At 39.1% G+C, this 15,903-nt stretch overlaps 1 protein-coding gene across 1 annotated transcript in view; it reads right to left on the minus strand.

The window, feature by feature from the left end:
* Positions 1-745: 745 nt before the first annotated feature.
* The window catches only part of TNPO3 (transportin 3), a 322,931-nt gene continuing 307,773 nt past the window's right edge, over positions 746-15,903 (minus strand). Inside the window, exons 25-27 of the mRNA XM_082632672.1 lie at positions 11,838-11,950; positions 3,570-3,661; positions 746-1,944 (exon numbers count right to left, since the gene is read on the minus strand). Coding sequence (XP_082488798.1) covers positions 3,601-3,661; positions 11,838-11,950 — 174 coding nt within the window. The 3' untranslated portion in view covers positions 746-1,944; positions 3,570-3,600. The remainder of the gene's footprint in view (positions 1,945-3,569; positions 3,662-11,837; positions 11,951-15,903) is intronic.

The raw sequence follows: 15,903 nt of genomic DNA on the forward strand, positions 1-15,903 counted from the left end.
CTCTAGGCACGTGGGCTTCAGTACTCGTGGCACACGGGCTCAGTAGTTGTGGCTCGCGGGCTCTATAGTGCAGGCTCAGTAGTTGCGGCACACGGGCTTACTTGCTCCGCGGCATGTGGGATCTTCCCGGACCAGGGCTCGAACCCGTGTCCCCTGTATTGGCAGGCGGATTCTTAACCACTGCACCACCAGGGAAGTCTATTACCCAACACAGCCAAAAATAAATAAATAAAATAAATTAATTTTAAAAATAATAATTTTTTACATATATACATACACAGGTGTATCCTATGTCAAAGCTTATCAACTGTATACCTTAAACGTGTAAACCTTAAACATGTACAGCTTATTGCATGTCAATGATACTTCATTACGGGGTTGTTTTTTTTTAAGATCAAATAAATACTCAGTAGGTTACGAAACAATCTACTTGGGTGGCCACTGTAAAAAGAATATGCTACATTTTGTTTAATATGCCAAGTGACCCATCCTCCTTCCCACTGAGGCCATATGAAAGGACAGAATGTAGCAGGAGGAGTTTTAGGGTAAACCAGAAGAATAAAAGATGCAGAAAGAGCCACTCCCCTGAAATATGAAGGGTCTGGGGCAGTAATGGCAGGGGCCTGAATTTCAAACTCTGTACCCAGATGTCTATTAGAGAACAACTAAGACTATTCACTTAGGGGGTTTAGCCGTACCATTTCAGATCTATGAGGCAGTGAAATGAAGTAAAAACAAACACTGATTAAATTTTTAAAATTTATTGGTTTTTTTTTTTTGGTTGCTGTTGATTTGTTCTTGTGATGGCTACAACACCAGACAGAACAGTGCCCTAATATCTAATGCCTGTGCAGGGCTGCAACTCCTTTAAAATATTAGGACTTGCTTTGGGCCTCCCTCTTCTGCCTCACTCCCCATGAAATCAAATAATTTCTGCATTTTTTAGTAAAATACAGTTAGCCCTGTAAACACTTTTTTCCATTTTCCCACCCTGTTTTCCTCTCTCATGTCTATGGGTGAAAAATTAATTAAAAAAGAGAAAAAAAAATCTTAAAAAAACTACAACTTGGAATATATATTTATATCCCACTCACCCTAATTTTGGCTCTTCTCTCCAAAGATGACGACAACCCAATGTAGGTGGGAAGTGGACTTAAGAGACTGAATAGGGTCAGGATGGGGATATACATGAATTTTGGCCCTGGCAGGTCCCAGTATCATTGATATGACCATGATATAAAACAGAACAGGCTCCTTGCTTATTTCTCCTTGTCTGAAGAACTCTAAAGGTGAGAAGAAAACAGTTGGGACAGTAGGAAAAATTTCTAACTTTCGTTAAAAGAGGAGGGGGAAAGGGAAAGAAGAGAGGGTGGGAGAGAAGGAAAGGACAAAACAGCAGAAAACCTTAAGAGATGATCTTGACCCTTTGCTTCCAATTGCAGTTATTTAATTCATTTGAATTCCCATCTTCCCTAAGTAAACGTTTTTGTTTCACAGAAAGTTTTGTACTTTTGTTTTTCTGTGTGTACACATGCATGTTAGCATGTGTGTGTGTGCGTGTGTGTGTAGGTATGTGTACGTATGTGTGCGTGTCATTTGCTACCAGGAGAATGTTTCAGTTCTGATTTCAGTTTAGTTTTCCTTTTTTTTTTCTTTTTTATTTCTTTAAAATTATTTTTCCTTTTAGAAACAAGTTCACCAGGAAACCAGCTCACCTCCCACCACGCTGCACAGGCCGCAGCCATCTTTTTTAAACCGCGCTGATTTTCCCTCACACCCCCAAACAGGAACTCCTCAGGATGGCCTTGGAAGGCTGGAGTCTCTCCCTGTCTGGCGGGAGGCCCTGGTGGCGGTGAAGGCCCCTCTGCCATAATGGAGGTTTCTGATTGTGGGACACAGTCTGGTTTTTGTTTTCTTCCTGTCTTCTAATTAAAAAAGACATTCCTGACAAAAGAGAGAAGATAGTCAATAACTGTGGTCCAGAAGACAGCAAATACTTCAGAAAGGCAACCTCAAGACAGAAGTTTCTATACTTGCTCAGGCACCTCATTCTGGCCTCTGCTGTAAGAACTCAGTTAAAAAAAAAAAAAAAAAGAAGTTGGATTTTTTCACTTGTGATTTTAAAGGAGCTACTGTTTTAATGAAATACCTTCTGTGGTGCTTTTCCAATTCTGAGTGTCCTCAGTGATAATATGTGGGGGTAAAGAGTACGCCAGCAGGTCCAGGCTGCCCACTCCAAAGCCAACCAGAAAACCTCCATTTACGTCTTTTTAAGTATTGGGGTTTCATGCAAGATTTTATTTTGAAAGAAGGCTTTGACTACTAAGAAAAGGTTTAAGAGCCACTGATTTAGACTCTATGTAAAGGGTACTATGTAAAAGTATTAAGTAGAGTGGTTAAAGGTGAGGACTCTGGCAGCAGAAAAGTGAATTGTGGCTCTATCAATTACTGACTGTGACATCAAACAACTTACTTAACATCTTCGAACCTCAATTTCCTCATTTGTAAAATGGAAATAATAATAGTAACTAATCCAGAGGACTGTGTGAGGACTATCTTATAGATAATACATAATGTGCTTTGTACATAATACAAAGCACTCAGAACAGTATCTGACACACAGTAAGGGCTCCATAAACATCAGCTATGAACATCCACAGCTATGCACGAACAACCCTATGTGTATCAACGTTAGCTATTACAGACACTGCAAAACCTGAGGATCCCAAATGATATCACTACTCATCAAAGAACCAAAGTTTAGAAATAATTTCTGGTATGGTGAGGCATTGCTCAACAGCATCTTCACCCGCAAATGCATTTAATCACACCAGTGAGAGGGCTGCACATTCATCGAGAATTGCCTCCAGGGAGAATAAATTCTGCTTAAGACATCAAAGGGTGGGCTTACAGGAGAGATGCCTTTCTTCTTTCAGTCAAGAAACTGGCACCCAGACCCCACCACCCAGTCCTTTCCTTCCTCAGCTAAGCTTCTTGCTTTACTTCAGAATCAGAAGCAAACGGAGAAAACTGATGATCAGGGGCTAGACATAGAGGCTAGCTCTTTTCTTTTACCTCCTGCCTTGGTCAAAAACCTAGCATTTCAGTGTTAAAATTGTAAAAAATGATAAGAACAAGCATCTTTATTTATCAAATCTGAAAGATCAGTTTTAGGAAGGCAGTGCCATGTATCATGGTCTACTTTAGGTCAGCACTGTTTTCACCAAAGTTGCTAGGTTGAAAAATATTCATTTGTTACCACACATACTTACCATGCTAGAAGTACCTGTAAAGAGAAGAGGGGAGGAATTTTCTTTTTGAGATATTCTGCAACAATAACTTTCTTATGGGGGTAAAACTGGCATCCAAAAGAAGCTGACAATTATTTGGCTGCCTTGACCCAAGAAAATCAGGCCTGTGCACTTCTCAGCTGTGCAGCAGCGTTAAACTGTAAGTCCTTCCCTGACTCTAGCTATAGTACTAGTCCCATGATGGGCATTAAAAACCTATGCCCATCCCCAAGTACTCCCGACAGCCAGGGGAAAAGCTGGGAACTATATACCACTCACCTGGGTGACAGGCACAGTGCAGGAGTATGAGCTATCGAAACAACCTGGTGAAGTCTCGCAAGGCCCAGCAAACTTGTTTACATTCCTCAGCACTAGAAAAGAAAAGGTAGGTTGGTCCCTGACTGATGAGAAAGATATGATATGTTGAAAAGCAACCACAACCTTGAGGTATACCGAGAATTGTCCCAGCTCTGCTCTCTCCATCATCTCTTGACCCCGCTTTCAATCTTTCTGTAACTCAAGAGTAAATATTAACTATTGTACATGAGAACAATTATAAGCTGTGTGGTTGTTAAAGAGTAGGCTTTGGAGAAAAACTGCTTAGGTCTGAATCTTGGTTTCACTGTGTCCTTGAGCAAGTTACCAACCTGCCTCAGTTTCCTCATCTATTATCTACCCCATGATGTTTTGAAGATTAAATCAATTCCTATATGTAAAGTGCTTAGGATAATAGAACAGTGAATAAAATAGTATTTGACAGATGTAGGCTGCTACAACAAGAAAACTTGGCTATTCCCTGGCGGTCCAGTGGTTAAGACTCTGTGCTTTGGACTTCCCTGGTGGCGCAGTGGTTAAGAATCCGCCTGCCAATGCAGGGAATATGGGTTCGAGCCCTGGTCTGGGAAGATTCCACATGCTGCGGAGCAACTAAGCCTGTGCGCCACAACTACTGAGCCTGTGCGCCACAACAAGAGAAGCCACCACAATGAGAAGCCCGCACACTGTGACAAAGAGTAGCTTCTGCTCGCCACAACTAGAGAAAGCCCGCGCACAGCAACAAAGACTCAATGCAGCCATAAATAAATAAATAAAATTAAAAAGAAAAAAAGACTCTGTGCTTTCACTGTAAGGGGCACGGGTTCGATCCCTGGCCGGGGAACTAAAATCCCGTGGCTAAAAAAACAAAAAACAACAAAACCTGGTTAAAGTCCTTGACATAAATAAAAGAAAGCCAGAACCCTCAAAGTAAAAAAGCAAGCATATTCACCTAAGGTTGATCATTTAAACTCTATGAGCTGAGCTAACTTAGGGACCCTGGTTTCCTCATTCTTTCCCAAGAGCAGATTTTGTTTATAAAGCCCAATCCAGAAAGTGAGTCTCAATCAGTGATTTTCTAGTTGAACAGGCTGCTCAAGGTTTCCTCCTGTGGGAGGAGGAGGGAGAGGAGAGAGGAAAGGGTTAAGGCATGAAGAAAGGGAGGAGGAGGAAGCAGGTCTTGGTCCTCAGGCAAGCAATGAGATGCCTAGGTGGCATGAATAGCCCAATATTCATTTGACCCTGTTTTTTCAAAAGGCTTCCCGATTGTCACCAAGAAACCAGCTGATGCCAGCTTCATTCTTTTTTGTCAGTCTTCATAATAGTTTTTCGTAACTGAACATGAGGCTAAGCTAAAAACAGTGGAAAAGAAAGCACATCCTAATATGCTCATCCTTCTGTGGCCCTCTCTTTGGCTCAGAAAAACTCAGGGAGCACAGCCTATAGCCTAGCATTCAATGTCAGAAGAAAGCTCTCTCTCCTTGTAATGGTTAAAAGTCAGGGAGGGAACCACTAACAGTGATTCAACATACAAGAAGGTAATGAGAGCTATCTCCTTAAGAGCCTACATCTGGATTTCCCCAGCTATTATAAGGTCTGAAACATCACTAAGAACCTTGATTTAGACTCTAGGACTTGATTCAACAGAGGCTTTCTTCTAGTCTCCCTCCATCATAAAAATGTAAGGCAAGTAAAGAAGGTCTTCTAGTTTTATTGGAATTCTGCCATTTGCTCTGTGAATTTAACATGCCTCAATAAAAGCATTACATTTCTCTATTTCTGAATCAATACTGACTATAAGGAGGCAGCCTTGGTGAGTGAGCCCGATCACTCCTGCTTCCCAATGTCACGAAGGAGGAAGATACGTAACCTCAGAGAAGTCACTGTGTGGTGTATTATTATAAGGGACTAAGACGACAGGAAAGAGATAAACTTAGGATAATGCTGGAGACTCAGGATTCTTTTGCTATCTTAATGCCTTACATGTTGTTCAATACTACCCTTCTTCAACCAGAGATCGTGGTTAAATCTGGAAGAGAAATGATAACTCCACTCTTAGCCTCTTTCGTAACATGAGAAAAAGTACTGAAACCAAAATTCAAGTACAGGAGAACTGTGGTGAGACATGGTGAAATAAGCAATGGGCCACAACCTCTCGAATCAACTCAGCTTCTGCTCCCAATCCTGTCAGCAACTGCTCTGGTGTCAAGCGCTTTAGCCAAATGTTTAACTTAAGTGTCCCTGGTGATTAAGCCCAAAGAAATAGATTTTTAAACAAACAAACAAACAAACCTCCTTAAAAACTAGAACTATTTTCTGTTTCTGCCTCAGTCCTCCCGGCACTTAATATTTCTGGGTTGTTTTTATATTCATTTACACTTATTTATTTATATTCATTCATTCATTCACAACTGCCACTATTTTTGTAGGTTCTATTTTCTGGCTTCTAGTCTAGTCCCACCATCCCAATCCTTCCTATACTTTAAAAAAAAAATTTTTTTTTTTTTCAGTATGCGGGCCTCTCACTGTTGTGGCCTCTCCTGTTGCGGAGCACAGGCTCCGGACGCGCAGGCTCAGCGGCCATGGCTCACGGGCCCAGCTGCTCCGTGGCATGTGGGATCCTCCTGGACCGGGGCACAAACCCGTGTCTCCTGCATCGGCAGGCGGACTCTCAACCACTGCGCCACCAGGGAAGCCCTTTTTTTAAAATTTTAAATAATATAAGTATAGTTGATTTACAATGCTATGTTAGTAATTTATCCCTCCCTGATCCCTTTCCCCTTTGGTAATCATAAGTTTGTTCTCTATGTCTGTGAGTCTGTTTCTGTTTTGTAATTAAGTTCATTTGTGTCATTAGATTCCACACATAAGTGATATCATATGGTATTTGTCTTCCTCTTTCTGACTTACTTAGTATGATAATCTCTAGGTCCATCCATGTTGCTGCAAATGGCATTATTTCATTCTTTTTTATGGCTGAGTAGTACCCTATTGTGTATATATCACATCTTTATCCATTCATCTTTACATGGACATTTAGGTGGCTTCCGTGTCTTGGCTATTGTAAATAGCGCTCCTATGAACTACTGCACTATTGCATGTATTGGGGTGCATGTATCTTTTCAAATTATAGTCTTCTCCAGATATATGCCCAGGAGCCTTTCACTATACTTCTGAGTAATTTTTTTTTTTTTTTTGCAGTATGCGGGCCTCTCACTGCTGTGGCCTCTCCCGCTGCGGAGCACAGGCTCTGGACGCGCAGGCTCAGCGGCCATGGCTCACGGGCGCAGCTGCTCCACGGCATGTGGGATCTTCCCAGACCGGGGCACGAACCCGTGTCCGCTGCATCGGCAGGCGGACTCTCAACCACTGCACCACCAGGGAAGCCCACTTTTGAGTAATTTTATGGTCACTATTCCTCAAGGCCCGTAATCCTAGTGGTGCGCTGAGAAATGCAGCCTTTTTCATCTGATGTGCATAATGGAGAGTAATCAAGCTCTAACTAATGACTTCAGCAAGAAGACACTCCCATACTGGCCCATTCTAGTGTCAATGCTCCCTCTGCATGTCTTTTTTTGACCTTGAGATCCTCATGCAAGCGATAGTCACAGAATAAATACCAAGACAGAAAAATGGGAAATGATGGCAAAATTTCTTCTAGACATAATTAGTGGTATTTGGAAAGAAAGAATGATATTTCAGAATGAAAAATTCCAGCTTTCTTCAAGTTAGCCAACTAAAAATGCCAGGGAATTAATTAATTACCAGTACCATTTGAGAAACAGGCTTGGACTTGCTGAAATGACACTGAACCAGTTTACCCTCCCTGCTAGGATGGCAAACAAAGTAGCATGTTGAGGCAGGAGTAACAGGACCTTAAAACCGAAAGGGAGACTGAGTCATGCATGGAACAGAAGGTTCAAGGGCAATACACAAACCAGAGAAAGAGAATTACTAAGAGGAGCTGAGCAATCTCAAATCCTTTCTCTAGCACCTCAACATTACCTCTTACTTCTGTTCATTTCCCACCATTATGTCACAGCCTACTACAGGAGGAGCTGCAAAACTTGTTTAGCAGTAAGAGATCAAGTAGGCCAGCATGGTAAATACCTTATTGTCCCATATCACAGGACAAAGATCACAGATATTTTTGTTCAAAGCAATACATTATTTGGGTTCATTTTCCTAGCCTCAAGATTTTCCTTACACTATGGAATGTTCATGACTTTTATTTCAGACTTACACTTTGTTTCTACACTTTGTTTCTACCTGTCATATATTAGCCTGGATGAGGAAATATGAGCTTGGTGGAAACTTATTCCAGAATGTGTGGGAGGTTGCCTTAGAGCTGAAGGAGACATGCTCTAGCTAGTTTTGCAAATATGTAATGACATTCTGGCAGGTTCTTCTCCAAGGAAAAAGTTAACATTCACTGATCACCTACTATGTACCAGATTGTCTTTAAATTTCCACTTGGTATTTCACAATAACCCTATGAGATAGGTATTACTAACCCTATTTTACAGATAAATAAGCTGCAAAGTAACAGTAAGTGGCAAGATTCAAACCAACAGCCTTGACTCTAAGCCCAGTCCTCCTTTGAGGGTTCTCCTCAGGCTCTCATTCGCTCTAATCTAGAGTCAATATGATCCTGCCCTTTTAATGAACAACACTAGATAAAACAGAGCAAAACGGAAGCAGGGAGAAGCAACTGTTATAATTCTTTCCCCTGAGACAGTTTGTAGGTAGAATATTACTTCTACTGGGAAGATTCATAGTAAAAGATAAAATAGTTTTTTAAGGTCATCCCAATAAATATATGCCTACCTAGTAGAGGGGAAATCCCCTCTTTTGGCAAAATGTGTCATGAAGGCAATCACATCCTATTTTAAAGTCATGCATGTCACTTGATCTATGGCCCAAAGTCAGTTACTTCCGGGACATGAAGTTAGGCCACTTAGTAAACTACAAAAAAACAGCACTCGAAGATTTGGGATTTTACCATTAACAGAATTATTGGAAAGTCTTGGGAATAAGAAAGTAAACCATTTTGGAGAGTGACATGAAATCAATTCTCAGAAAAAAAGATTAGCATTTAATTTTCTCTCCCTTTTAAAAACTAGGTCTGGTTTTAATTGTAAAAGCATACCATGCTCATGAGAAGAATGCAAATAGCACAGGTTATGAAATGAAAAGTTCTAGTTATATATCTTTCCAGAAATTTACTATTCATAATAAAGTAGCTTACATACATATATATATCACATATACTAGAACAGCTTTTGAAAGTACAAGTTAGTTCATTTATGTCAGCATCAACAAGAATAAAACACTTAAGCTATAAAATGTTGCTGGAAGAAATTAAAGATCCAATAAATGGAAAAACATCTCATGTTCACGCACTGGAAAGCCTAATATTACTAAAGGTGTCAATACTATACAAAGTGATCAGATTCAATGTAATCCCAGTCAAAAATCCCAACGACATTTTTTTGTGGAAATAGAAAAACCTATCCTAAAATTCATATGAACACAGCTCTCCCAGTTGTGCTGGTATTCACTGTGGTCATGCAGTCACCTTGGCAACGTGTACATTGCTTTTTTGGGTTTTATTGTATAGTCAGTACTATAAATTTTCTGTTTTGAGTTTTGTAACTTTGTAGCATTTTAGATAATGTCGTGTTTGTACTTTGTTGTATAGAGTAAAAGGATTGTGTTGAATAAACCTAGGATTAGAGTGAAAAAAAAATTCATATGAAATCTCGAGGGATTCCAAAGAACCAAAATACTCTTGAAAAAGAACAAAGCTAGGGGCTTGCCTGGTGGCGCAGTGGTTGAGAATCTGCCTGCCAATGCAGGGGACACGGGTTTGAGCCCTGGTCTGGGAAGATCCCACATGCCGTGGAGCAACTAGGCCCGTGAGACACAACTACTGAGCCTGCGCATCTGGAGCTTGTGCTCCGCAACAAGAGAGGCCACGACAGTGAGAGGCCCGCAAACCGCGATGAAGAGTGGCCCCCGCTCGCCGCAACTAGAGAAAGCCCTCACACAGAAATGAAGACCCAACACCCAAAAACTAACTAAATCATTAAAAAAAAAAAAAAAAGAACAAAGCTGAAGGTCTCAATTTACCAATTTCAAAACTTATTACAAAGCTATAATAATCAAAACAGTATGGGACTGATATAAAGACAGATACATAGACCACTGGGATAGACTAGAGAGCCCAGAAATAAATCCCTTACATATATGGTCAAATGATTTTTCAATAAGGGTACCAAGACCATTCAATGAAAAAAGGACAGCGAAGGGAAAACTGCAAAAGGATGAAGTCAGACCCTTAACATACATCACATACAAAAATTATCTCAAAATGGATCAAAGACATAAATGTAAGACCAAAAGTATAAAACTTTCAGAAGAAAACATAGGGGAAAAGCTTCATGATATTATATTTTGCAATGATTTCTTGAATGTAACACCAAAAGCACAGGCAACAAAAATAAAATAGATATGGAGAAATCAGAACCTTGTGCACCGTTGGTGGGAATGCAAAATGGTATAGCTGCTATGGAAAACAGTACGGCGGTTCGGCAAAAAAAATTAAACATAGAACTGCCATGTAATCCAGCAATTCCACTTCTGGGTATATATCCAAAAGAACTGAAAGCAGGGTCTTGAAGTGACATTTGTACACTCATGTTCATGGCAGCATTATTCACAATAGCCAAGAGGCAGAATCAATCAAATGTCCATCAAAGGATGAATGGATAAATAAGATAGGATATATACATACAATGGAGTGTTATTCAGCCTTTGAAAGGAAGGAAATTCTGATACCTGCTACAACATGAGTGAACCTGAAGGACATTATGCTAAATCAGTCACAAAAGGACAAAAACTGTATGATTTCACTTATATGAGGTATCTAGAATAGTCAAACTGAGAAAGTAGAATGATGGTTGCTAGGGGCTGGAGGGAGGGAGATATGTATGGGGAGTTGTTGTTTAATAAGCATACTTTCAGTTTTGCAAGATGAAAAAGTTCTGGCGATTAATCCCACAACAGTGTGAATGTACTTAACACTACTGAGCAGTTCACTTTAAAATGGTTTAAAAAAAAGGTTAAGACAGTAAATTTTGCATGTATTTTATCAAAATTAAAAATTAAAAAAATTTTAAGTGCAAGTTGGGTTATACAAAATTGTTATTTTTTTCCCTTTATAATATATTATATATTTTTCTGTATCATCAAATGCATTTTTCTCCTTCTTCTTCTTTTTCACCATTACCAAGCTCACTGCAACAGCTCATTCTTGGACCTATAAATCATTCCACAGTTGTATGAATATAAGCCATTGCCTAAAATTTAGTCAAAATTCTAAAGACTCTACATAGAAAAAGGAATATTAGAGGAAGGTAACACACAGTTACAAAATCCAATTTAAGTTGCTGTCATTAATACTATCAAGGACCATAAAAGTCTCGTAATTTCTGATTCAGTGATTGCATTTTAAGGAAAATAATCAAAAGAAGAAAAGGCTAGATATTCAATATTATCCATAATACTGAAAAAATGAACATTAATAGAGGCACTGTAAGGAAATCAATCAACACCTTATAGCTATAAAACTGTAATTAGGAAGACTATGTAGGTATATTTAAAATGTTTATTATGTTTATAGTAAAAAACCCACACATGTACAACTTAACATTTTAACTAAGCTGTAAGCAAGTGGCTCATGGGCCTAATGCATCCCAGAGAGATGTTTTGGTTGGCCTGAATTAAATTTGAATTTGAATATCTTTAGGCACAGTAAAAATTTCCTAATTCACTGCAGTCCACATCACTCTATAATATTTTACAACCAACGCTTCACCTATTCAGACACCTGCATTCTTGACCCCTGAATACGGATAAGAACTGGGAAGGACTTTAAAAAGATACAGACAGATTTCCTGAAGGGTAGTGGGCTGTTGAACGCACTGTTCTTTTAGAAGAACATCAGGATATGTATAATACAATAAAACTGAGGCACACATGTACAGCATGGTGATACTTTCCCCCAGATTGGTTTCCAATGCCAATTTGTGCAATTCAAGGCTAAACAGACACAAAACTTTGAATTTACAAAGACACACACAAAAATACTCCTGGGTGTATCTATAACTAAGGTGGTATAAGAAACAAAGATATTTTTTCTACATACCCCTGCTGCTGATCATCACTCACCTAGTGACTTGTTTGTGGAAATCTGTAAGTTGTTTGTGTGTCACTGTGACAGCTCCCACGGTTGTCTCCTTTGGCAAACCTTTCAAGGAATTCTCTAACCATCGACAAAAAGTCTGTACAAAGAAGAGGACGAGAGTTTTAAAAGAAGGCAGGGCTTACTCAACTGAGATCCTACAGGTGATAACCAAAACCCACAGGTTTTTTCCTTAGTAGCATTAGCTCCCCAAACTTGGAAGCAAGTAAAGGACTTAACAGAAGTACTATTTCTGGCCTTCCAACCCACTGGGGGTTGGAACAGCCTACAAAGGCATGCCTAGACTCCCTTCAAGGGGGCAGCAGGCGTCATTTCAGACAGAGCCTTTCAACCTTGGAAGTGAAGTCGCTTCTGGATAAAGCTATTGTTCTGTTTCTGTCAGTAAACTTATGTAATATTTTAAAAATTAAACAGCTGCCAGAAAACTCTTGAGCTTAGAGATCAAAGGCAATCCAAAGCAAAAGTTCAGGTACCAGAAAGAGCAGGGACAAAAAGTATAGTAAGTAAACATTTAAAAAAGTGTATACACGTAATATGAATCCAGAATCTTAAGGATTTTAAGGTCACCTCTCTCAGTAGGAGTCATATCCAGTCAGTTCCTTTGTGATATCTGCCTGTTCTGTGGGTTAGAAAATTCTTTTTTTTTTGCTCACTCTTATTGCTCTTTTTTTCTTTTTCTTTTTTTTAGCCACACGGCATGCAGGATCTTAGTGCCCTGACCAAGGATGGAACCCATGCCCCTTGCAATGGAAGTGTGGATGGAATCTTAACCACTGGACCATCAGGGAAGTCCCTCTTGTTGCTCTTTAAAACAATTTACTTACATCTGAGCATAGTCTCTTTATATCTTTCATGTGTACAAAAACTGCTTGAAGAGGAAGGGGAGTGGGAGCAAGCTTAAAAATCAAAATTCTAGAGACTTCCTCTGGGTTCTTATTTTCATTTGAATTGTTATTCTTTGAAAAAGCTCTAATTTTTCTTCATGCCTTTCTTAAGTAGGATGTATGCCTTGGTCACAGTTTTCAGTTGTAAAATAACTATTTTATATCTAAATTTTTTACATTATGTGTTTTCCCATTGTTAATTTATGAACACAAAAGACTAGAGCAAAAGTAAATATTCCACTATAAATGCTTAAAAAGTACTGCATAATTCTCCAAGTGCTGCCCCTTCTGAGTAGAAGACAACATTCTACTCAGACAAAAACAAGCAGAGGCAAACAGCATGAATGAACCCTTTAACTGACAAAGCTTTGGCATCCAAAATGACCCATGAGTTAACTATAAGTACCCCCCAAAACAAAAACAGTAAGAAGCTAAACTATATACTGTCAACTAATATTTGACAAAGGAGATGAGAATACCCAATGTAGAAATGACAGCCTTTTCAATAAATAGTGCTGGGAAAATTGCATACTCACATGTAGAAGAAAGAAACTGGACTCATGCCTTTCACCACTCACAAAAAGTAACTCAAAATGGATTAAAGACTAAATGTAAGACCTGAAACCATGAAACTCCCAGAAGAATACAAAGGCCTAAAGCATTCTCACATGGGTCTTGATAATGATTTTTTGGCCATGACACCTAAAGCACAACCAGCAAAATAAAAACAAACAAGTGAAACTACATCAATCTAAAAGCTTCTGCACAGCAAAAGAAACTATCAACAAAGTAAAAAGACAACCTAAGAAATGGGAAAAAATATTTGCAAACCATATACCTGATAAGAGGTTAGTATCTAAAATACATAAAGAACCCATACCAGTCTAGCAAAAAGCCAAATAACTCAATTAAAAAATGGGCAAAGGACCTCAATAAATGTTTCTCTAAAGAAGAAATACGAAAGGCCAACAGGTACCTGAAAAAAACGCAAATTAAAACTATAAAGAGATATCATCTTAACACCTGTTAGAATGGTCATGATCAAAAAGATAAGAGATAACAAGTGCTGGCATGGGTATGGAGAAAAGGGAACCCTTGTACACTGTTGGTGGGATTGTAAATTGATACAGCCACTATGGAAAACAGTTTGGAGGATCCTCAAAAAATTAAATATATGTACCACATGATCCAGCAATTCTACTTCTGGGATATATCCAAGGGAAACAAAAACACTAACTCGAAAAGATAACCACACCCCATGTTCACAGGAGCATTATTTACAGTAGCCAAGACATGGAAACAACCTAAGTGTCCATGGATGATGAATGGATAAAGAAGTTGCAGTATGTGGTACACACAATGGATATTATTATTCAACCATAAAAAATGAGGAAATCCTGGGCTTCCCTGGTGGCGCAGTGGTTAAGAATCCGCCTGCCAATGCAGGGGACATGGGTTCGAGCCCTGATCCAGGAAGATCCCACATGCCACAGAGCAACTAAGCCCATGCACCACAACTACTGAGCCTGTGCTTTAGAGCCTGCAAGCCACAACTACTGAGCCCACGTGCCACAACTACTGAAGCCCGTGAGCCTAGAGACTGTGCTCCGCAACAAGAGAAGCCACTGCAATGAGAAGCCCGCGCACCACAACAAAGAGTAGCCCCCACTCATCACAGCTAGAGAAAGCCCGCATGCAGCAATGAAGAGCCAACGCAGCCAAAATAAATAAATACATAATAAATTTATTAAAAAAAAAAACGAGGAAATCCTACCATTTCTGACAAAATGGATGACCTCAAAGGATTATGATAAGCAAAATAAGTTAGACAGAGAAAGACAAATACTGTATGATCTCACTGATATGTGGAATCTAGAAAAACAAAACAAAACTCAGAAAAAGAAATCAGACTTGTGGTTACCAGAGGCAAAAAGTGGGGGGAGAGAAACTGGAGGCAGTGGTCAAAAGGTCAAACTTCCAGTTATAAGATAAATAAGAACTAGTTAAGTAAGTAAATCCTATGAGTTTTCAACAACAGGAGAACATTTTTTTCCTTTTTTTTTTTTGTTTTTTGTTTTTTTTGCAGTATGCGGGCCTCTCACTGTTGTGGCCTCTCCCATTGTGGAGCACAGGCTCCGGACGCGCAGGCTCATGAGCCTAGGCACTCCACGGCATGTGGGATCTTCCCGGACCAGGGCACGAACCCACGTCCTCTGCATCGGCAGGTGGACTCTCAACCACTGTGCCACCAGAGAAGCCCCTCCTTCTTTTTTTTTATTGTGTCCATAGGAGAAGATGAATGTTAGCTGAACCTACTGTGGTAACCATTTCACAATATATGTAAATCAAACCATTATGCTGTATGCCTTAAACTTACACACTGATGTAGATCAATTATTTCTCAAGATATTCAAGTCAAGAGACAAAGCTGGTACGTCATCTTCTACTGAAGAATCTGTGTTGAACTTTGAAAATGTATGATTGAGAATGTGCTCAAGAATGTTAATTTTCTTCAGACTTATATCCTTAGTTACGATTTCAATCAGTTTACAGCATATAGACAACCTAAATTTATGTAAGAGTTCCTTTACAAAAACTCAGTTTTAAGTTGGTGTTTATAGAAAACCATTTAAAAAATTTTTTTATTTTACATTGGAGTATAGTTGATTAACAATGTTGTGTTAGTTTCAGGTGTACAGCAAAGTGATTCAGTTATACATATACATGTATCTATTCTTTTTCAAATTCTTTTCCAATTTAGGTTATTACAGAATATTGAGTAGAGTTCCCTGTGCTATACAGTAGGTCCTTGTTGGTTATCTATTTTAACAATCACTTTAAAATTATTTAGCAATTCAGTGGGTACATAGTAAACTTAAGAGCACAGGGCTACTTGGTTTCTGTTCCTGCCCCAAACTGCTGCTCTCATTTTCTTCTTTAGCCCTTACCTGTATGCTTACAAATCCAAAAGTTTTTGTAAGGTTAAATGTACATAATAAGTTTTGTGTTACCTGGAAACCAAGTATATTTATTTAAAAGTAAGAGTATGGAAATTTTATTTCTCTTATCAATAATGTTTGGAACAAACTTGTTGGTCCCCAGGGGTTCACAGAATACTTTTTAGAAAAACAAAAAATACTACTGTATT

This window comes from Mesoplodon mirus (assembly GCF_964341445.2).
Source record: "Mesoplodon mirus genome assembly, chromosome: 9".
Lineage (NCBI taxonomy): Eukaryota > Metazoa > Chordata > Mammalia > Artiodactyla > Ziphiidae > Mesoplodon > Mesoplodon mirus.